Source organism: Chionomys nivalis, chromosome 4, assembly GCF_950005125.1.
Source record: "Chionomys nivalis chromosome 4, mChiNiv1.1, whole genome shotgun sequence".
NCBI lineage: Eukaryota > Metazoa > Chordata > Mammalia > Rodentia > Cricetidae > Chionomys > Chionomys nivalis.
Window position 1 is genome coordinate 102,452,139 of NC_080089.1, and position 21,645 is coordinate 102,473,783.

At 44.6% G+C, this 21,645-nt stretch overlaps 1 protein-coding gene across 1 annotated transcript in view; it reads right to left on the reverse strand.

Annotated features, from left to right (window-relative positions):
• Window positions 1-21,645, reverse strand: part of Col6a5 (collagen type VI alpha 5 chain) — a 121,521-nt gene that overhangs the window by 40,358 nt on the left and 59,518 nt on the right. The window contains exons 18-29 of the mRNA XM_057768747.1: window positions 21,032-21,094; window positions 19,700-19,765; window positions 19,240-19,293; window positions 15,505-15,540; window positions 14,444-14,506; window positions 12,928-12,990; window positions 11,901-11,963; window positions 10,638-10,700; window positions 6,946-6,996; window positions 6,790-6,825; window positions 4,292-4,354; window positions 2,472-2,534 (exon numbers count right to left, since the gene is read on the reverse strand). Coding sequence (XP_057624730.1) covers window positions 2,472-2,534; window positions 4,292-4,354; window positions 6,790-6,825; window positions 6,946-6,996; window positions 10,638-10,700; window positions 11,901-11,963; window positions 12,928-12,990; window positions 14,444-14,506; window positions 15,505-15,540; window positions 19,240-19,293; window positions 19,700-19,765; window positions 21,032-21,094 — 684 coding nt within the window. The remainder of the gene's footprint in view (window positions 1-2,471; window positions 2,535-4,291; window positions 4,355-6,789; window positions 6,826-6,945; window positions 6,997-10,637; window positions 10,701-11,900; window positions 11,964-12,927; window positions 12,991-14,443; window positions 14,507-15,504; window positions 15,541-19,239; window positions 19,294-19,699; window positions 19,766-21,031; window positions 21,095-21,645) is intronic.

Below are 21,645 nucleotides of genomic sequence, written 5' to 3' on the forward strand. Positions count from 1 at the left end.
AATGAATAAAGTTGCTTTAGGCCAATGGCTTAACATAATATAGCCAGGCTGGAAGAAATATATATATAGAGAGAGTAGGCGGAGTCAGAGAGACGCCATGTAGCCATCTGTAGGAGGCTGGAGTCCACCGGAACCTTGCCAGTAAGCCACAGCCATGTGGTGATACACAGATTAATAGAAATGGGTTAATTTAAGATTTAAATGTTAGCCAGAAATACACTTAAGCTATTAGCCAAACAGTATTGCAAATAATATAGTTTCTGTGTGGTTATTTTGGGTCAGGGTGGCGGGAAATGAACAAGCAGCCTTCAACAACATGGGAGGATATAAAGAAAGGAAAAGAAAGAAGAAATGCAATTATAATAGAATATCATAAATAAAAAGAAAGAAACCAGTAGCTTAGGTGAGATCAAGAAGAGGTGACTTTTGGAAAGACATCAGCCCTGGTTCTCTTCCATTTAGGTTTTTTCCCTTTGCTTCTCTTGCTTCTTCTTCCAAGGATCAGGCTCCTCATTGACCACGGTTTTTAATGTATTTACTAGAACGTTGATTTCAGGAAAAAAAAATTTACTACATACTCAAACTCAAGAATTTCCTTGGGCACTTGCCCCTCCCAGATGCTTAACCAGAAATGTCAGGATAGCCAACTTCTGTTCTAAATGACAACCGAGTTACCTGTCTGACCACCCATGACCTATCCATTACCCATCTATCAACCATCCATCACCCATCCATCAACCATCCATCATCTATTCATCACCCATCCATCAACCATCCATCATCTATCACCCATCCATCAACCATCCATCATCTATTCATCACCCATCCATCAACCATCCATCATCTATCTATCACCCATCCATCATCTATTCATCACCCATCCATCAACCATCCATCATCTATCCATCACCCATCCATCAACCATCCATCATCTATCCATCACCCATCTATCAACCATCCATGATCTATTTAGCAATACATTTGTTTAACCATCCAATAGCAGTTCAATGTCCAATGAATGCTGAGGTGGTCTGTGGTATGCTTCTGATTTAACCAGAACTATGTGCTGAACTTGATTCTACCCAGTGAAGAAATCACTAAGAGTCTTAGGGTCTTGTCCGCCTTTCAAGTTAGGACAGAAAACAGGAAAGACTGCACAGTCACTCACACAGAGAAACAGGCTTGGGGTGATATGGAAAGTAGGAGCTACATTTTGCAAATGGTCAGAAGTAGGAAGAGTTTACCCTGAAAGAGATAGCTTAAGAGTGACTCCAGGAGCCAGAGAGATGGCACAGAGGTTAGGAGCACTTGCTGCTCTTACCAAGGACCCAGGTTCAGTTCCCAGCACCCATGTGTAACTTCAGTTCTGGAGTATCCAAGACCTCTTCTGACCTCCACAGTCTCCTGCATGTACATGGTGCACAGACATACACTCACTCAGACAGACAGACACACACACACACACACACACCTACAAACACACACTAAGATAAATGTTAAGAGTAACTCCAAGCAAGTTCTTGACAAAAGGTAAGAACCAAGAACCTGAGACAAAGGAAGGCCACACCCCAACTCAGACCAGTTGAGCCAAACACAAGACTAAAGTAGATATGGAACACCTTCATTACAACCCCAGGACTTGGAAAAGAGATGAATCTGGAATAGAGAAGACAGGCCCACAGATCAGCTGTTCCCCTACATGCTGTAATGCATATAGTGGAGTAACCTTTACAAATAATTATTTTATTCTTCTGTAGAGTCATTTGGCCAGGAAACCATCTGCAAGCTTTACTTTGCTAGATCCCAAGTTCAAGAATTCTTCAGTGCTAAAACAAGACAAGTGTTTCATGCACTCTTTACGGTGCTGTCTGGGTTCCCTCCACGTAGCAGGTGCTAGGGTATTTAGTTCTACCCTGGCTCTGCTTGAGAGGGGAGAGACAGTGACTCATCAACCACATGAGAAGCAGTGAAACAGATGTAGGTCTGCGTGGGGAGTAGGCATGCTTGGCTCTGCCTGAAGATGCTTCCAGAGATGACATTTCTCTTGTAATGGAACCAGAGTGGTGGTTACATTTCCAAATCACTCTAGAGTCCAAATAAAGACTAAAAAGGCAGCAAGAGTGGCTCCAGCAAACTATATCTGAAAGTCTGCTTTGCATGCTGCAACTCCGTCAAGAGACATCTATCAAACAAAGGCAAGCCCATGCCTATTCCAAAGGTTTTGGTGATAAATCATGGTAACAGTGACTATCTGTGTTGCACTTACAGTTCCCAGTGTTTGCTCTTGATTGTCTGATCCCCACAGTACATTTTCAGCTAGGGCAGGGACATGTCATCTTCATCTTAATAATAGACTGAGAAACACAGTGACTGGCTTCCTGAGCCCAGTGCTTCTGTCTTGAAGTTCTGCGTCCTCTCCACTGGGTATACCAGAAACCATTACACATCAGTCAGTTCCCACATATACTCACTCTCGGTCCAGGAGGGCCTTGAGACCCTGGTCTTCCAGTCTCGCCTTTCAAGCCTTGAGAGAGCTGAAAACAGGAACACACAAGTGTAGTTTCTACATTTTCTGTGCATGGAGGCTAATAAAAATAAATTTCTTTTTATTTTACATGTGGCGACATTTTGCCTGAATCTGTAGACAGAGACTGTGTGCCTATAGTATCCATAGAGGCAGGATGGCATTGGATTCCCTAGAACTGTAGTTACAGATGATTGTGAGCCATCATACAGGTGCTGAGAACTGAACCCAGATCCTCTGCAAGAGCAGCCAGTGTTCTTAACCACTGAGCCATCTCTCCAGCACTAAGATTTCTGAGTTTAAATGAGATGTTAGACTTCTCAAAAGTTTTTAGAAGAACAACTGGACAGAAGCACATATCTCTGTCAGAGCACTTGCCTGAAATCTCTGAGTTCCACCCTCGGCAGCATAAATAATAATGTTGATAATGAATAATAATTTAGTTAAAAATAAAACATAGCAGCTTATTCAAATCAAGTGAATTCCTTGCTATTAACACAAGCCATCAACTCTTAACCATTGGTGAACATCCACTTCCCCCTTGTCCCCTTTATTTAGTGGCATACAGTGCTCTGACACTGGCTGCAAACTTAAATCTATATTAGTCATAAGCTGGGATTGATGATAAAGAAAAGGTACACAAAGATTGTGCAAAAACCTTTATCAATAAAGATCAAATAATAAGAGCTGAAGAGATGACTCCGAGGTTAAGAGCACCTGTTGTTCTTACAGAGGAGCTAGGTTTCTTTCCTAGAAACAACATAGTCTCTCACACCTATCTGTAATTCCAGTTCCAAAGGATCCAGTGCCCTCTTTGGTCCTCCAAAAACACCAGGCACATACATGGCACACATGCACACATGCATGTAGACACTCATACACGTAAAATAAAAATAAATATATGTGTGTTTGTTTTGCCGTTTTGCAATGTGTTTAGTCTTGTTGCATGAGATTAAATTATATTCCCTTAGAAGCCTGTTTATTTTCTAATGAGAGACAGAAAGAGTGGGTCTGGATGGAGGGCATGTAGGAAGGAATTGGGAGGAGTAGAGGGAGAGGAAAGTGTAATCAGGATATATTATATGAAAAAATCTATTTTCAATAAAATAAAAATAAATAAATAGTTCGAAATCAAATAATGAAAATAACTTCTCACATACAAGCTGGTACATGAGTGGACTATGTTTATTCCCCAAATGCAAAGTGATAGAGATATATTAGCAAACTATATGCAGCCTAACGCCAAGGGCCCGTCGAACTACATCTCTTCCACACCCAGAGTAACAGGGACCTTGCACTCAGACTTTAAAAGGATGCTGGTCTCAGCCATTTGTACACAGTCTTCTACTCTGCATTACTAATCAGAACACTTCACTATCCTTCTTAAAATAATACTCCATCCGGCCACCTTGTGGATAATGGCATCATCAGGCAGCCCCCTGGAACTCAGGGAAGATATCAGTTTCAATCCCAAAAGGCTGAAATGCACCTGTATTTCTCCAATAACCAACCACCCTAGGATCCATGTAGAGCTAAAAATCAAAGAATCATAGACTTGCAAAGCCAGAAGTGACCCTGTGTGCCACAGGTTCAGTTCTGATATTCTGGAAATAGAAGCCCTAAAAGTTCCAAAAGTCACTGGCTAGCTAGTGGCTTTCAAGATGCTCTTGGAATGAATCAACAATCCACATTTACTATCACAGTAAGAGAGCTGGGGTCTATAAAAGAAAAAAATATTTATTCCATCTGGAATGATAGGCCACTTACAGTCAGTCCCTTGAATCCTTTGGGTCCAGGTCCCCCAGGACTTCCAGGATCTCCAGAGTCACCCTGATTCAGATAGATCAAGATATTAAAATCTTTTCTATGAAAGAATGAAAAAATTCTCTCCGATCAATATTTAAACTGATCTTGTAATCATTATATAATGAAGGCTAATACAGCAATAAATGAATCTTGACATGAACTCAGATCTAAACATTGGTCAGATGTAATTGGTCAATTAGATATTCTTAAGACTATTTTCAATACTCTAATAACTCAAGTATTTATACATAAATATCAATAATCATCCAGTTGCTAAAAACAACCAGAGAATATACTAGAAAACATGAAGTATTGGCTAACTAAAGTATTAAGGAATAAATAACTTCCTAGTACTATGAGTTACTTCTAAAAAAGTTAAAGGTTAAAAAATTAATCTTGGAGTAAGGAGATGTCACAGCTGGTAAAAGTGCTACTGGCAAAAGACCGAGGACCTGAGCTCACTCACCTGGAATCCATGTTCAAATAGCCAGATGTAGTGGTGCACATCTGTAATGCTACCCCTCCTGTGGCACCCTTCCCTGTGCAAATACACTACATGTTTTAAGTTTAAGAATGTATTTTAAAGTTGCATGCACTAGACTTGCTCAAACTCACACCAGGACAGAAACCCAGCATAGAGTGGACCTGAAGTCCCTCCCCTAGCTGAGAAGCTATTGGCAATCAATAGCTTTTGAGAAGCGGAAGGTCCATTTTCTCTTCGGGTGTCACTGGAGGTAGACTGACCCTGCTCCACTGGAAGGCCACCATCCAAAGTTATACTTTTATACATATTATACTCTTCTACATAGTATACAGTTATATGTATATACTAGACAGCACAGACTGTACTTGATGGGATTTTTAAAGGGGTAGGGGGCAAAGTCTGGTGGGTATGAAAGGGGAATGGATTTATAAGACATTGGGGGAGGGATAAATATTATCAAGATATACTATAAAAAATTCTCGAAGAACTAATAAAAAAGGAAAAAGAACTTAAGATGTAAAAATAAATCAAAACCACAAAGGTTCATTTAAAGAAAATCAATCTGACTTTGGTAGTAGTTATTTATTAATATGTTCATTTCATATCAATCAATAAGTTGCTATATTTCTCCCTTTGTTAATAAATCAGAAAATTGATCCTCTGTAATGAGAACTCTTCTTCTGAGAGTTATTTGTGTCATTTCTTCCTAAACTCTCGTCTGCCCCAGGTAGTCCATCAGCAAAGCACACTTTCAGATGTTCTGAACGTTGCCTGTTCTCCTGGAGTTGGTTCGTTAGATATTCTACTTTAGACCCAGACTTCTTATCTTGATTGGGGCAGAGCCGGTCTAGGGTTTGGGAAATCGGAGTACAGAGCCCTTGCGTACACAGATGTACAGAGGGCAGCTCCTGATGAATTACAGGCATGTCTGGCTCTACAGCACACAGACAGATTATCTAATAGACAATGAGGAATTTGAAAGATGTTAAATCAAAAAGACACTATAATTAGTGAGAGGACCAAGCAGATACCATAACAGGCTGCCAGGTCCTCTCTCAGAGATCAGGCCTCAGTTTCAGTTTCTAACCAGGCAGTTACTGAAAGAGTCATGAACAAAGAACAATCCCCAACAGCCCCAACAAGGAAGAGGCCTGGTACATGCAGTACCAGGCTAGGCTTGAGCCACAGCAGCAGCTCAAAGACAAGGCCTGGGACTTGTCCAAGCCTGTTCCAAAATGGAAAACTGTAGTCCTGACCGGCCTCTGGCTAGCCCTGGCCAATTAGAATGCAATAATATGATTGACACTTACTTAAGCCAATCATATCTAAAATGACAACTGCTCTAGGACCACCCCTTCCGCTGTGCTTAAAAGGAGCCCACCCGTCCTTCTTAGGGTCTTTTACCATCTTGTCTCTGTGTGGCAACACCCCAGCATGCTGGGATAATAAACGCTCTGGCTGATTGCATACGAGGATGGTGGTCTTTTGTGGGACTTCTCCAGGACCCTAACAATTAGACTATATTTCAGGGGTAAAATATCTTGTGGGCATGATATTTGGGGTTGACTGACAGAAGATGGAAACAGGAGACCACAGAGGAGAATGGTGGGATTCTCATGTGAGAGGAACCAAAATCAAAATAATGCTGGATTAATAACAATAACTAAGGTGGTGAATGAGATCACCAAGCCAGAGAACTAATCCAGAGAGGCTGCCAGGAAGTTAAAGGTTCAAGGTGGAGATAGGAGCGTTGGGATGGAAGTAGGTTGGACACCAGACAACCAAGGGTAGGATGTGATCTTTTCCAACATAAAGACTCATAGGGTTAAGCCATCCTTTCCTAGTGAAGCCCAGAGGAAGCCATCAACCAGCATCCCACTCCTCCCCACCTCTCCCTATACTCTGACCTGTGGTTCATCTCATTTCTCGAGAAGGCCACAGCAATGGCAAACGAAGAAATTCTTATGTACCTTACCTTCTGTCCTGGATCCCCAGGGAATCCTGCTGGGCCCTGTAATTTTCAGCAGAGAACATAAGTAAGTCAACAGACCACTCCCCTACACCATCATTTCTTCTCAGTGTATTTAAGTTTGATTTATCAATTGAGAAAATAATTGTTTTGCATACCTACCTTAACTCCTTTTCGTCCTGTCTGGCCATAGCCCGGGATGCCATGATCTCCCTGTAAGCAATAGGTAAATTTCAGTTTCTCTAATTTCAGTCGTCTCGATGGGAAGATGTGGTGTTAGAAAACAAGAGTTATGGATAGCGGGGAGGAAGGGGTTTCACTTCCTGTTATCTTTTTCTTCCCCTGTACTGGGGATTGAACCCAGAGCCTCAGGTATGCTAGGCAAAGGTCCTACCTCCGAGCTTCATCCCAGCCCTCTCACTTTCCACTGCGAACCCTCTACTTTTTGGCCAGCTCCACTCTACAGCCACTGCAGGAGGCAGAAGCACAGCCACACTGAATCTGGACATTCGCCAGCTTCTTACTTGAAAAATTAAGAGTTGATCCCAAAGAAATATGACTGGGGAATCTACTTATAAATAGGGGCTAGAGAAGTGGATCAGTGGTTAAGAGCACTGGCTGCTCTTGCAAAGGACCTGGGTTTGATTCCCAGCACTCATATGGTGGCTCACAACCATCTTTAACTCTGGCACCAGGAATCGAATGCCTTCTGGTTTCCGCAGGTACCAGGCATGCACGTGGTGTGCAGACATACATGCAGGCACTCGTGCTAATATATAAAATTAAAATAAATCTTTTTTAAAAAGAGTTATAAATGGCCAATAGATGTTGGCATGAACTGCATGGTGACCATGGCTGCTTGACAAAGTTCCAGCATTTTGACATTGCAGATCACAATTCTCCAGCATCCTTTTACTTTCATTTTTAATAATTCTCACTGTGTGTTATGGGAGCTCCCTTATGCCTTTTCCTTTTGTGCATCCTTCTGTGTAGGATGAGGATTTACACAACAGCAGGCTCTTTAAGCAAAAACATTCTTTGGAAAAAATCCCCGCCACCATGGACCCATACAGCAAGATAATACACAAGAATTTCCATTGTGTACACTCCTGCCCCATGCTACCCCTTCCCCTCACACCTCAACCCCTCTGCGCCCCTATTCCCCTTTACCCCCCAATACACCAAGAATAGAGAAGTTAAAGATTTACTGATTGGACACACCTGGTCCCCGAGGATGAACGCACACTAGCAAGGGAAACAATGGGCCCAAATCCAGAGCCCGAGCCCATTAAGGGCAACAGTTTAGTTAACAAGTATAGGGAAATCAGACTGGCATGGTATAAGGGAAAAAGAGTGAGCTATCAGGACCCTCCCTTTCGGGAGCCTGAGGGGAGCAGGCCATATAGTAAGACCAAGACACAGAGGCGGCAACTAGGGAACAGCTCAGTGCTGATGATGTTACACGGGCAAGCGCTGCATCATGTCCCCTGAGGAATGAAAACTGCTCTTAGGAGTTTGCTTCTTAGGACTCAGGGTCTGATAGCTCCTGACCAGGGAGGCTGAGACTGTGCAGGAGGAAGCAGAAGAGGGTGCCTGGTGGGGTTACTGCACTTTGGAGGACAATAGGCATTTAGATTCTTGCTGACCTTACGGGTTTTTTTGCCTCAGGAAAAATGCTGTGGTAAAGTCTGTGCCTTCAGTCTTGCTGCGGCTAAATTACTGTACAGTTTTACAGCGTATTGAAAGATGCAGCCTTTTCTCAGTAAGGCAGCAGCCATCCTGATCCACCCTCAGATCACGCCAATCTCCTTCCTCCAACAGCTCCACACTTCCTCTCTGGGACCTGAACCCCTGCTGGAGCCAGACTTCAGCAAGACGTCAGTGGGGAAATAAGTTCATTCTCCTTGGTAACCAAAAAACTGAATTTGAAACAATTAATGAGTTACCATTTTTAGCGATGGTAAAGAGGAAAAAGAAAAGGTTACAATAGCCATTGTTGGTGTGGAGTCTCTAAAAGAGCCAGGCTCCTACATATAACTCATGGGTCCATATAGTGTTTGAATCTTTCTAAGAGTGTTTGAAAATATATTTCAAAGCCCTAATTAAATATGTACTTATCTGACCTAGCTATGAAAATTCTAGAACTTTCTATACAGACATTCATTATGGCACTAGGAATGTAGCTCAGTGGTAGAGCCCTGAGCACACATGAAAACCAGGATTCTATCCCCAGACCCCCAAACCCCAAACTCTTCCAAAAGAAATCATTGGTGTGTTATTTACAACAGCAAAGAAAACAGAAACAAATTAAATATTTAATAATAAGAGATCTGTCGAAAGCACAGCCTGTGCCCTAGCCGAGTTCCATGACTGATCCTCGACAAGCCAATTAAAAGAGACAGATTAATAGCGAGAAGCACAGGAGACTTATTCATTGAGGCTACACTGGGAAGGGGGGTGAGAGCGGCCCCTTTCATGGGATATTTTGAAAGTACTAAAGTGCCGTTGAGAGAACACAGTGGCCTGGGAAAGAGTTGCTGGCAGGAGGGGAATCTGAGCGATGCAATTTTTCTCTGTGCTCGGTCTAGGATGCTAAGGGTGAGCATTTCAAAATGCCCAAATGTGGCAATGTTTCCTTCCAGGCTTCCCATCTTCAGGCCTACGAAACTTAAATTCCCCCTTTTCTTTTGTAAATCCCACCAATCAAGAATAAGACCACAGTTTAAAGTCAAATTTGAAGCAAGCTTTAAATACAGGCCAGGTGGATGGACTCTGGCCAGGTCCGTACCTAGGTTCTCAGGAAATGGCCCAGAATTAAGTATGGCAAGGACTTAAGAAAGAAAACCCATAATTCACTGAATTTCCATCAGGTCCAACCAGGGACAAGCACACACCCTGACGTACTTCCTGCCTGTGTACTTCCTGCCCACATGTGATCAAGCCCAACCAGGGCAGAAGAGTCAAACAAACTTGTTTAGGGGTTTGAAGGCCTGTGACTTAGCCTCCAGCACTGCAGGAACTGTCTGCCCTCAGGCAAGGGGCTTGTAGCCCGGAGGCATTCTTGTTCCACGGATCTCTAAGGTATAGTAATTAAAACTTAAAAATGCAACTTTGACTCTCACACTTTCTATTTTTGAGTATTTGTGTTTTCAAACCGAATCACAAACAGATGGGCTCTTTTTTGTCTTGAAACGGGGTCTCACATAGCCTTTTAGTTTATGTAACATCTTACATGTTCAACCAATCATTTATAGCAGGATTTCCTTTTTATTTTTGAGCCTGAATAGTATTCCATCAGATAGCTACACCACAGTGTTTTCACCCATTCATCCACAGATGGGCACTTGGGTTGACCTAATTTCTTGGCTATACTTGGTAAATTTTCTTCCATTTAATATCTACACACAATTTCATAACTAACATAAAAGAACTCTCCCTCTATTGGCTGTTACCATACTCAGATTTTGGTTCAGTAGAGCAGCTAGTCCTGAGTGCCAGCCTTTACAAGCAGTGGCCGCTCCTGGCCTGTCCCTCTGCTTCTTGTCACCCTAGGGCTTAACAAGAAAGATGGGCTGCTTTGTTTCTCAACCAAAATGGACAGCCACAGCCATGATGGTTGTTGAAGTCCTGAAACTTCCTGTTCTCACTCACCTGATACTCCCTCTGCCTTCACCTCATCTCCTCTAACCATCCACACACACACACACACACACACACCTATGCAACAAAAAGGCCAGGTGCACAGCAAGGCAGCCACAGATGGAGAACAGCCTAACATCTTCCTACCCCAGGTGCTGAAGCCCATGCTGCCCCCATTTCCCCTTGCCCCAGAGCCAAGTCCAGAAAGCTCATACCTGTTCACCTCGCTGTCCAGGGGGTCCTGCTGGTCCGGGGCCTCCAGGAACTCCGAGTTCCCCCTAGGAAAAGGGGAGAGAAAACATTCAGGTCAGCCCAGTCAAAGAGTGACTCAGGGAGTGGGGAGGGATCAACTCTGGAGAAGGGGGAGGGGGTGGAGGGGAAAGATCTGAGCCGAGAAACCTTGAGATGAAGTAGGGAAAAGTGCAACAGGCTTTGTAAGCTTCTTCCCCTGGCCCAGGGTTGATAACACTGTAAGTAAGCTGAAGGTGTACAATAAGATAGCATGTGTACATGTATATATATCGAAATGACTGCCACAGTCACGTCCGCTAACACTTCTCACACCAGCGCTTGTTAGCACTCTTCCATTTGAGTTTAGATTGTGTGTGTGTAGGTTCAGAGTGTGCACACACGTGTGCAGGTGCCTTTTCCAGTCACTCTCCACTTTATTTTGTGAGACAGGCTCTCTCAGGGAACCTAGAAAGCACCAGTTCAGCCAGATTGGCTGGACAGCATCTCTGTGCCAGAGTTGGCAGGATTTTTTTTTTTTTTTTTTTTTTTTTTTACAGGATTCTAGATGATCAGACTCAGGTCCCATGTTATACCGCAAGCGCCCTTTACCAATTGAGCTACCGCTCCCACCCTGCCTTGTTAGCAGGAAAGCTTGAAGAGCTGCCCAATGGAAAAATGACAGTGTAGTTTCCTGAACTCCATAGGAAAAAAAACCCTTAGGTCCTGGGCTCAACTATGAAAGTATTCTGAGGCCCTGACAAGAGGGCAGTAAACCCAGCAGGGCTCCTCTGTAGCCACACAGACCCCAGGGCCTGAAGGACGAAAGCAGAAGAGTGGGGTGCACATGAGGCCAGCTGTTGACCCTTGTCCATCTCCACCACAGCTACCTTAGCCACGGTGGGCCTGGGGGAGACCGAAAGAGGCACGCGAAAATAAGTTCAGATCAATCCACTCATCTCAGCCAACAAACGCATTACTGCTCAGGGAATATGGGAACTGAAGAGATTCTCAGCAGAGCTTTGTGATAGGCAGGTAGCTCCCTCCTTGTAACAGGGGCAGCTTCCTAGAGACAGGTGAACGGTAAGGAAGTCTCCACTCAGAGATGGGAGAGAACCCACCGGCAGCATGTAGGTGGTTGAGCATGGTGCTTGGGTTAAGTCACCACGTGAAGAATTTTCATACAGTTAGGGAGGAAATGTAGCTGCTTTGGTTCCCCACATTTGAAACCAATGAGAAATAATGTTTACCTTTCTCCCCCAAAATCCAGGTCTTCCAATGCTCCCTCTAGGTCCTGCTGGTCCAGGAGAACCCTGAAAGTAAAGAGAAAGAGATGCAAAAGCCTCTGCTGCAGCAATTCCTGGAAACTCAGTAGGAACAAGGCACTCATATCATTCCCATCATCCCTGAAGGTCTCCTAACAGAAAAGGCTGTGAGCCAGGGGAGGGAGGGTAACCTAAGCAATGAGCCACGGCTCTGCATCGACCAGAAATTCACTGGTCCACAGGGGACCTTAGGAGGTGGGGGAGGAGACTAATGGCTTCTTTGACTCAGTGGGCACTCTTTCCAAGTGAGGGGAAATTCCCTGTAACATGCCTCTGCCACATGCACATCACACAGAACTATGGACATGCCCATCATAGAGTACAGGGCACATTTCATTTCTCAATCTAAAACGGGGCCTGAGCATCCTTTACCAGCCTGCTAGGAAGATATAGTTGAGCACACAGGGGCATCCTGAGCTCTTTTTGGCAGTTCTGAAAAGCTGATAGAATCAAGTGCTCCATACAACCCCCCCCCCCAACCACCATCCAAACCCTTACTCCTCATCAGGAAGCTCATTCAAATGCTGAATTGGAAAACTGGGCTTAAGAACCAAACACGACTGTGTAAACACAGATCTCTGTACAGTCAAATGCCTGTAGTCTGTGGAGAGACAGATACGAGGCAGAGAGAAAGTCTTAAAAGTGCGAGAAGAATGTTCATTCGGAGTGGACCTGCTCAGCATTTGGTAGCATTTTTAAGTCTAGCAAATCTTCCTTGAGCCGAGGGAGTGCGTCTGTGCTTTCAGAGTTAAAAAATCACCAAAGGAGAAAGAAAAGTGAGCCAGCGAGGTATAAAGGATCTGAGCTGGGCTAAAAATGTATCTGTAGTAGCTCAGAAAATGAAACAAACCTTCCATGGATGACATAAAACACACGATGCGCTAAGGCATTTTGCAGTGAGAGCAAACTAAATGTCGGGAGCCATTGTCCCTACCATGTCTGAGTCACTCACCTGAGGTCCCTGGTACCCTTGGCCTCCTTTTTCTCCTTTCTCGCCTAGGTTTCCACTGGACCCCTTTTTGAGGTGACAACAAACACATGCAATGTCAATGAAACTCGCTCTCTCAGTGGACACCTCAGACAGACCCCTGTGGAGGCAGAGCAATGGTCTGCCCTCCAAGAAGCCTTACTGATTTGAGAGAAGGGTTTTTTAGGAGAATAACTGGGGACAGGCCCAGACACAGTGGCACAGATCTTATTAAGGGATCCCCTGCCTGGGCATAAGAGTCTCATCCTTCTTCTACAGGGAGAAATAAAAATAGATCAAAAGGGGAATAAATAAACCTACAGAGATCCACACAACCAAACAATATATCTATTTGATGGTTCACTGGACCAAAGTGCTTTCTCAATGTGTAAAATACAGGCACTGGTTGTTTCCAGTTGGGACTAAAGAACACCTGGTGTCAGGCTTCTGCCAGCTGAACCAAAGTTTCTCTCTGCCATGTTTTATCTGTAGGTCTCATATAGTCTCTTGTGTAGTCTTATGTATTAGAAGTAAAATGGCCCTTGCCTGCCAGGAAGTCACTGAGTGAGCCTCAAGTCACTAGTGTCAAAGGATCCCAGAGCACCTGAAATGACTGCCATCCACACCCAGCCCCAAAAACACCTGGGCAAATCTAGATTGATCCCATGGCTACTCAACCCAGAGAATGTACTAGACCTTAGAATTACTCAAAAAAAAAAAATCTAGTTTAGTTTTAACCTGGAACTTTCTAGAAGAAAAATGAGACCCTTGAAAGGCCTTAAAAATAGGCATTTCTACACAGACTCTTTCAGACAAGTCTGCATTTAAAATAAGCTCAACACAGAGTGCGCTCCACAGGGACTCAGTATGCAGGTGTGGCAAAGCCATCCTCTGGGGATGATGTGACTTCTTCCGGGCAGCCAGGAGGACAAGGGAGAAGCCTAATGGCATTTGGGGTGCTGATGGCAACCCAGTGTATAATAATAATAATAACAATATCTTATTGAGCTGTTAATTATTCATTCTTACTAGTACCTGGGCACAATGAAGGCAAGCACAGGCCGCAAGTTTCCCCTCCAGGCTCATATTAATGAGCTGGAAGTGGGGGAGCAAATTTGATGGAACAAAATAAAAAATCAGAATCATCTCCCACAATGGGAAATGCACAAGGTGATGGCTGAAGATTGAACTTTTACCAGTTGAATAAATTTATTTTTAATTTGTGTGTGTGTGTGTGTGTGTGTGTGCACTGAGTACAGGTGCTTGGGGAGCCCAGAAGAGGGCATCAGATCCCTTGGAACTGCAGTTATAGGCTGTTGTGAGCCACTCCACCTGGGTGCTGGACATTAAACTCCAGTCTTTGGCAAGGTATTATGTGTTCTTAACCACAGAGCCATCTTCTCTCCCCCTCTGTTGTGTGTTTTTATACTGAGCTACCTGTCTCCTTCCCACCAGAATGGCTCCACACCATTTGCCCACATTTATGAAATACCCAGCATACCTGAGGGCCTTGTAGTCCTTCTGGTCCCTGTGCACCTTGAGGTCCCAGGTCTCCTGCTTCCCCCTAATGAAAAAGCGTTTTCAGTGTTAAGATTTTCTCTGCAGGTTCCTCTGTAGATCATGTGGTTCATCTGCCCTTATACTGCCTGGGATCTAATTTTCCCAACTGTCAGGAATAAACTCAAACATGTGTCTAATTTTCATAAAGATGGGGTAGGAAGAACAAGTGACTCAAACAAACTGTAGTAGGTTATTTCAATGAGAATAACTCATATACGCTCATATATTTGAATGCTTAGTTCCCATGTTATGGAACTGTTTGGGAAGGATTAGGAGGTGTGGCCTTGTTGGAAGAGGCATGTCACTGGGGGGGACTTTGAGGTATGTTCACACCAGGCCCGGTCTCACTCTCTCTCTGCCTGCCACCTTAGGATCAGGATGACACTCTTAGCTACTGCTCAAGTACCATGCTCCATGCCACGATGGTCATGGACCAACCTCCTGAAACTGTAAGACTTGCTTACAAGTCTCCAATTAAACAAGTCCTTCCATAAGCTGCGTTGATTATGGTGCCTCTTCATAGCAATAGAACAGTAACTGAGACATAAATTTTTTTTTGAAAATGCCTTAGGGATACCAAATACTTTGCATACTAATTAAAAACAAGTTTAAAAGAAGAAAAACATGGAAGGAATGCCTGGAATGTGTAGCTAATAATAATAGGTGGATAAAAGATAAGAAGTAGTGAGAATTTCACTTCCTGCCTGCTGCTTCCCAATGTGCATGACTGTGAATCAAAGGTGTGACATCTGTGATTGTGTGTGCTCTGCTTGTTTGTCGGGAGGTGTTTTATGAGGGAGGCTGTGCCTTAGTCAGGCCTGTCCCTTCTCAAGAAGCTGACTGGATGGCTGCTTGTGCTTCCCACTTATCACTGGGGGCTGTGGTCAGGGCTGGACATCCTTACAACATCCTGTCAAATGCTAGTTAGCCAGTACCATCTACATAGAAGAAATGTCCTCAGGCCCCTAACACTGAGGACAGGAAGTAAAGAAGAAAACTTACCGAGGGACCCTGGAGTCCCCTCTGGCCTTCCATTCCCTGGAACACCAAAGGCAAGGCATCACTCAGTTTCCAGACAAAGGGTCCCTGAGGTAAACCCATCTCTCCCATTCCCGATCATAGAGGGTTTCCTGGGAACCTTGGCAGGGCATTTAGGGGATAGATGGTAAGCCACTGTAAATGTCACTGCAGCCTTGCCCCAGTCTAATGGCCTCTGACGATTACCAAGTGGGCTATTTGGAGGTCTGGATCACCCTGAAGAAATTGTTCTCTCTCCTTGCCAAACCATGAAATGCTGTGTGCTGAACGCAGGGCAGAGTGGAATTTCTAGACACACTGGTGTGTCACATGAAGTCTGACTCTGGAGGATTTCTCAAGGAGGAAATGGCTGCTGGTGGCTGCTCCTTTGTATGATCTAGATGCTACTGATTAGGTTTCTCACGAAAAGCAAGGCTGTTCCCTCAGCTCTGTCTGTACCTCTCTGGGAGGGAGTTCGTGTCACTAATGCAAGTTACAGGGATAGAGAAGAGCAAGCGGGACAATGCCTAAGGCCCTAGACCCTAACGTATTTTCCCCAGTCTACAGCAATAAAATCTGCTGACATTACTCTCACTGAGAAAGCCATGAAACACTCTCAACTACCAATCCACATTGTATGTGGTAACCAAGTACAACTGTTTTAAATCACATTTATTCACTTATTATGTATGAATTATTTCCAAACTGCCATTTTCTCTCAGTTGCCCAGGTCCTAAAGTTCCTTAGGATAAATCATAAATCAGCCAAGCAAACATCAGCTCCACCAGGAATTAGACTTTTAAAATACCCTCTGGGAGAAGTTACTCATAGCAACTCGTCAGCTCTTTGTCTTGGCTATGACTAGTTGATGCTCTTGACATAGGAAAATAGAGAAGATAAAAAGTCAGCGACGGTGGAGGATACTGTTGCTATGACTTCACGGTCTGTCTCTATGAAAAAGCCAGGAAAGGGGCTAGAGAGGTGTCCTCCCAGCTGAGTGTACGCAACTCTTGCAGAGGACACACACCAGGTGGTTCACAGCTACCGGTAACTCCAATATCCTCTTCTTGCCTCCATGGGCATCTGGATGCCAGTGAGCATACACATGCACACACAAATAAAAATAAAATAATAAAAATGAAAGTAAGAATAAGCTTGTCACAGTGGGTACATGCCTATAATCGCATCATTTGAGAGGCCAAGGCGCAAAGACCTTGAGTTCAAGGTCTACATAGTAAGTTCAATGCCAGCCTGAGCTACAGGATGAGAGAGACCCTCTCTCGAAAAGAAAGAAAAAGAGGTAGGTAGAGAAGAAAGGTTGGAAGGAAGAATGATGTTTATTCTGTATTTGCACAATATTGGCCTTACAGGCAGGGCCTTAGAAACAGCACATTCTCAGTCAGCATTGGTGGCACACACCTTTAATCCCAGCACTTGGGAGGCAGAGGCAGGTGGATCTCTGTGAGTTCAAGGCCAGCCTGATCTACAGAGCTAGTTCCAGGACAGGCTCCAAAGCTACACAGAAAAAGCCTCTAAAAAAGAAAGAAAGGAAGGAAGGAAGGAAGGAAGGAAGGAAGGAAGGAAGGAAGGAAGGAAGGAAGGAAGGGAAAAAAGAGGGAGGGAGGGAAGAAGGAAGGGAGAGAGAGAGGGAAGGAGGGAGGGAGGGAGAAATAGCACACTCTCTTGCCTTCAGCTCCACAGGTTTGTACCTGGATGTCACAAAGCAATCACATATTAAACTTCACACAGTGGTCGGGAGCATAGACTCTGAAGTGAGATCGTCTGAGCTCAAATCCCAGCTCAGTCACTTACTAGCTATTGTGGACTAAGGCAAGCCGCCTTGATCTGCTTCTGTATAATGTGGACATGATGATAATAATCCACCTGGCGGGCAGCTTATGAGACTTCTCTAAATGAGTACTTGGGCGTGATTGGATCAGGAGCTGCTAAAAACGGATGACATATTAGAAACAAATGCCATAAGGACTCTTTGCAAGGGGGTCAGCAGGAGGCCACAGGCCTGGAATGGGGCTCCTTGTGTGGCTGTCAGTGCGCTGAGCTATTGTTTTAGTGATAGCTGGTGTGATGGTTAGCTTGTGCAGGCTGAAGTCACATGGGGAGCCCATGCCTGGGACTGAGCTGTTTACCCTCCAGTATCCACTTAAGATGCTCTGAGTCTCATGACAGAATTCTGGCCTGCAGTGGAAATGTGGGGGAGAGAGTAGAAAAGCCCCAGATTGCTTAACTCTGAACATGAATATGAATGTTGCCTTATTTAATTGCAAAGAAAAGAAGTTACAAGGCTGGAAAGTGGAGAAAGGGTTGAGGCCCTTCTGTCCTTATAATGATTTAAAAGGCATTGACTAGTGTGTCCAAGAAGTAATCTCGATCCTGCTCTCCAGCATCTCTGTTTCTAAAGAGCATGATTTATGGGTCAGTTATAAACCTATTTCAAACTAAAATCCCTTTGCTCTTGAGCCAACAGATATAATTTATCTCTAAACTATAACACTTAGCTCATCTTGCTGCTCTGCTGCTTCCCCCAATTACATCTTAATCTTCTTGAGTTAGGAAGGCGCGGTCCCCCCAGGGAATGGTCCCAGAAGCATGGGAAGCCCAGCCCCTCTGGCTTGGGATCTTTGCCATTCAGGATAAACAAAGGCAAGATGGGCTAGAAGGTAACCTCCCAGGGAAAAGGGCAGCAGACTGATGCCTTCAAGGGATGAGAAGACTCCAACACTCAGAAAAGGAAGCCAAGGATTTTCACACCCTCTGAACAAACCCAGGGTTCTCAACATTCTCTTCTGGTATCACATTCATGCCGTGTGTGAGATAGGGGAGGTTTTAATACAAACACCATCTCTAGCCCGGTGTGGCGGGGTACACCTGCAATCCCAGCACACAGGAGGCAGGGACAGGGGGATTTCCTGCCAGTCGGAGGCCAGCCTGATCTACATAGTGAGTTCCAGGCCAGTCATTAGCAGGACTTTTCTCCTTCCCCCAAGAAAAATAAATATCATCTCTAACTTCAGTAATTCACAAAGAGAATTGCAACGGTTTCTTGGTTGATCCTTAAAATTCGAAGGGAATCAGATGTTAATTTTTGGAGGGTAAGCTTGATATTACATGATGCTGTAAGCTACCCCAGGGCTCCAGACCGCCCATGAGTTGGCTCTACTTGCCAGTGTCTGTGAGTCCATTCAGGGAGAAGCCATTTGTGCTCTCCCTCCCCCGTCAATGTGTAAAGAGCATGAGATTACGTCTACCTAGTCCATAATAGTCTGGCATAGCTGCCAGATGCTAAGTTAGGAGAGGAGAGTGTGTGTGCTCAAGTCGTTGGCTCTCTTCAAAGGCGTTTGCAAACACCTTGAAGGTAGAGAGGCAAAGGCAGATGGCGGCACAGCATTTCTCAGCCAGGGATGATTTTTGCCTCCTACACCCACCGGCTAGAGACATTGGCAGTATCTGAAAAGACATTTTTGGATTTCACAAATGGGTAAGCAGAAGAGCAGAGTTTGGGGGTGTTGTTAATCATCTTATGAGGTGCAGAACAGTCCTTTGTAAGAAAGATTTCTCAGGTCCAAAAGGTCAGCAGTGTTGAAATTCAAGATGCCCGCAAATATACCAGCTATGGGTCTGCTGGCTCAGCAGCCACAGATAATCCCCATGCCTCTGCGTCCATCACAAGGGATAAGAAGGCGGAAAGTATTTGATACTCACCCTGCTTCCTCCGGAGCTAGGACTGCCTTGTGTCCCCTTCCACCCAGTTCTCCCCTAGAAACACAATAATTCCCCAAAATTGTAAGTCAAAAATAGGCTATAAGTTCTCAGTACATAATAAAGCCATAAGCAAAAAACATCAAATGCTATCAAGACAGCAGAATCAGGGAGCCGTGCTGGAGCCATTCCCCAGAGTGACATTGTCGGTGGGATGGCCACATAAGGACAGGGCTGACAACCAGGGTGGGGTAGCAATGCGCCATAGTCAAGGGTGACAAATGAAGAATAACGCCACTTCCTTGAAAATTAATAATCCCCCCAAAGTATAGCCCACTCCAGACATGTCTTATCCTCTTTTAACTGTAGTGACTTGGATGGTGATTGTTCACACACCATGTTAAACTTATTTAGCTCGAAAACGGAATTAGTCAACGTCTCTATGTAACATAGACCCAATTACTTGGCTTCCTCGGTCTCCTTTGGCGCCCTTCTGGCCTTTGATGGTACTGTCTCGTCCTGGGTTACCCTAGGAGATGATTTCAGAAATGTTTTAGAATCCAGAAACATCAGAGTGAGGGGAGTTCAGTCCTCAGTTTGGACACAGAGCTTTGCTTTAGAGCCCAGGCTGATCCTCTTGCCTCGGCCTTCTGAGTTCTAGGACGACGGGTGTGTGCCCCACTCAGCTTCCTTTTACTCTTCCTTCCTTGTGTGGTACATGGGACTAAACCTAAGGCTTTGAACCCATCAGGTAAATCTCATATCACACACAGAAGATTTTTGAGATGGGTTCAGGCTGTCTGAGATCCTCCTATTTTAGCAACCTGAGTAATTGGAATTAGAGCCTTGCCACAAGGTGTGTTCTCTCTCTCTCTCTCTCTCTCTCTCTCTCTCTCTTTCTCTCTCTCTCTTTCTCTCATAATGGTATAATATTTAAGTGTTAGAATTCAGCAGTTCTCAACCTGTGGGTCTCAACCCTTTTGGTAAATCTCTATCTTTAAAAATATCTACATTAAAATTCATGACACTAGCAAAATTACAATCATAAAGCAGCAATGAAAATAATTTTATATATGGGGGGAGTCTCCACAACATGAAGAACTGTATTAAAGGGTCGCAGCATTAAGAAGGTCGAGAACCACTTGGCTAATTCAAGCTAAGAAATGAAGTGTAAGAAAAATCTCCAACTTGAACTCTTAAAAGTAACATTTGCCCAGTTTGAAGGCGATTTGGTGACTAAAACAGGATACTGAGAATACTAGCCATGCCGCAACTTCCCCTGAAGTATGGTTTCACTGAGGCTCAGAATGAAAGCCTCCTGCAGTTGAGTCTGAGAGGGAGAGACTCTCATGGGGTCGCAGGTAGGTGGCAGAGCGCTTGCCTAGCAGGCACAGGGGCCCCGGTTTGAGTCCTGATGCAGTTAAACCAACCAATAAGCAAGCAAGAAAGAAATCAAGGTCTGGGCTGCCCAGTGAGAAATCTGACCACTAAAATGAAGGAAGCGTTCACCATAGGAAGTCGGAAGTCTCAACATACTGTGAGAACGCCCCTTTCTGGGCCTTTCAGATTTGAACGCCCTGGGTAACAAACACCTACTGCCCCAGCTCCCTAGGTACTTGCCCTGGGTAACAAACACCTACTGCCCCAGCTCCCTAGGTCCTTGCCCTGGGTAACAAACACCTACTGCCCCAGCTCCCTAGGTCCTTGCCTGTACTTGAGTGGAGGTCGCTTAGCGGAATGAGGGCAGAATGGTGCTAAGACGAAACTCAGAGCTGAGTAAGGTCTAATAACTTACGGGATCCCCGGGGAAGCCCTTCGCTCCATCTTCCCCAGGGGCACCTCTGGAACCTGGGCTGCCCTGAAAATAGACAGAATGACAGACAGACAGACATATGAATAATTAATAAACAAGCAAATAAATAAATAAAATGAGCCTCCATGTTACCCGGTGGGTGGTTTTTATAATGGCATTAAATATCAAGCAGTGGATTGCCAATCAAATAAACTATTTCACATTTTCCTGCCTCCTCAGGTGTCCTTGGACTTTCCACGATCGAGGGTAAACCATGATCAGGCTAAGAAACAGGAAACCCTTTCATTGTCTATTATAGGGTTGTCCAATGGGACTTTTTGGCAGCTGGGAAAAGCTCCACGGCAGTGGAGAAAAATTCCGTGGTGGCCACTGTTAGAATGCAGGCATCTGTACTGGCCTGCTCCTTGGGGTCCTGACAGGATACCTCCTCAGCTGCAGCCATTAAGAGCACCCCCCTATGCAACCTTTGCTAAGTTCCCTCTTAAAAGGTGGGCGTTGCTCACCTCTCCTCTCTTTCCCTCTCCCACTCTCCCTCTTCTGTCACTCTTGTTCCCAGGGCCCGGTCTCTGCCCCACTCTCTGCTTCCTTCTCTGTCC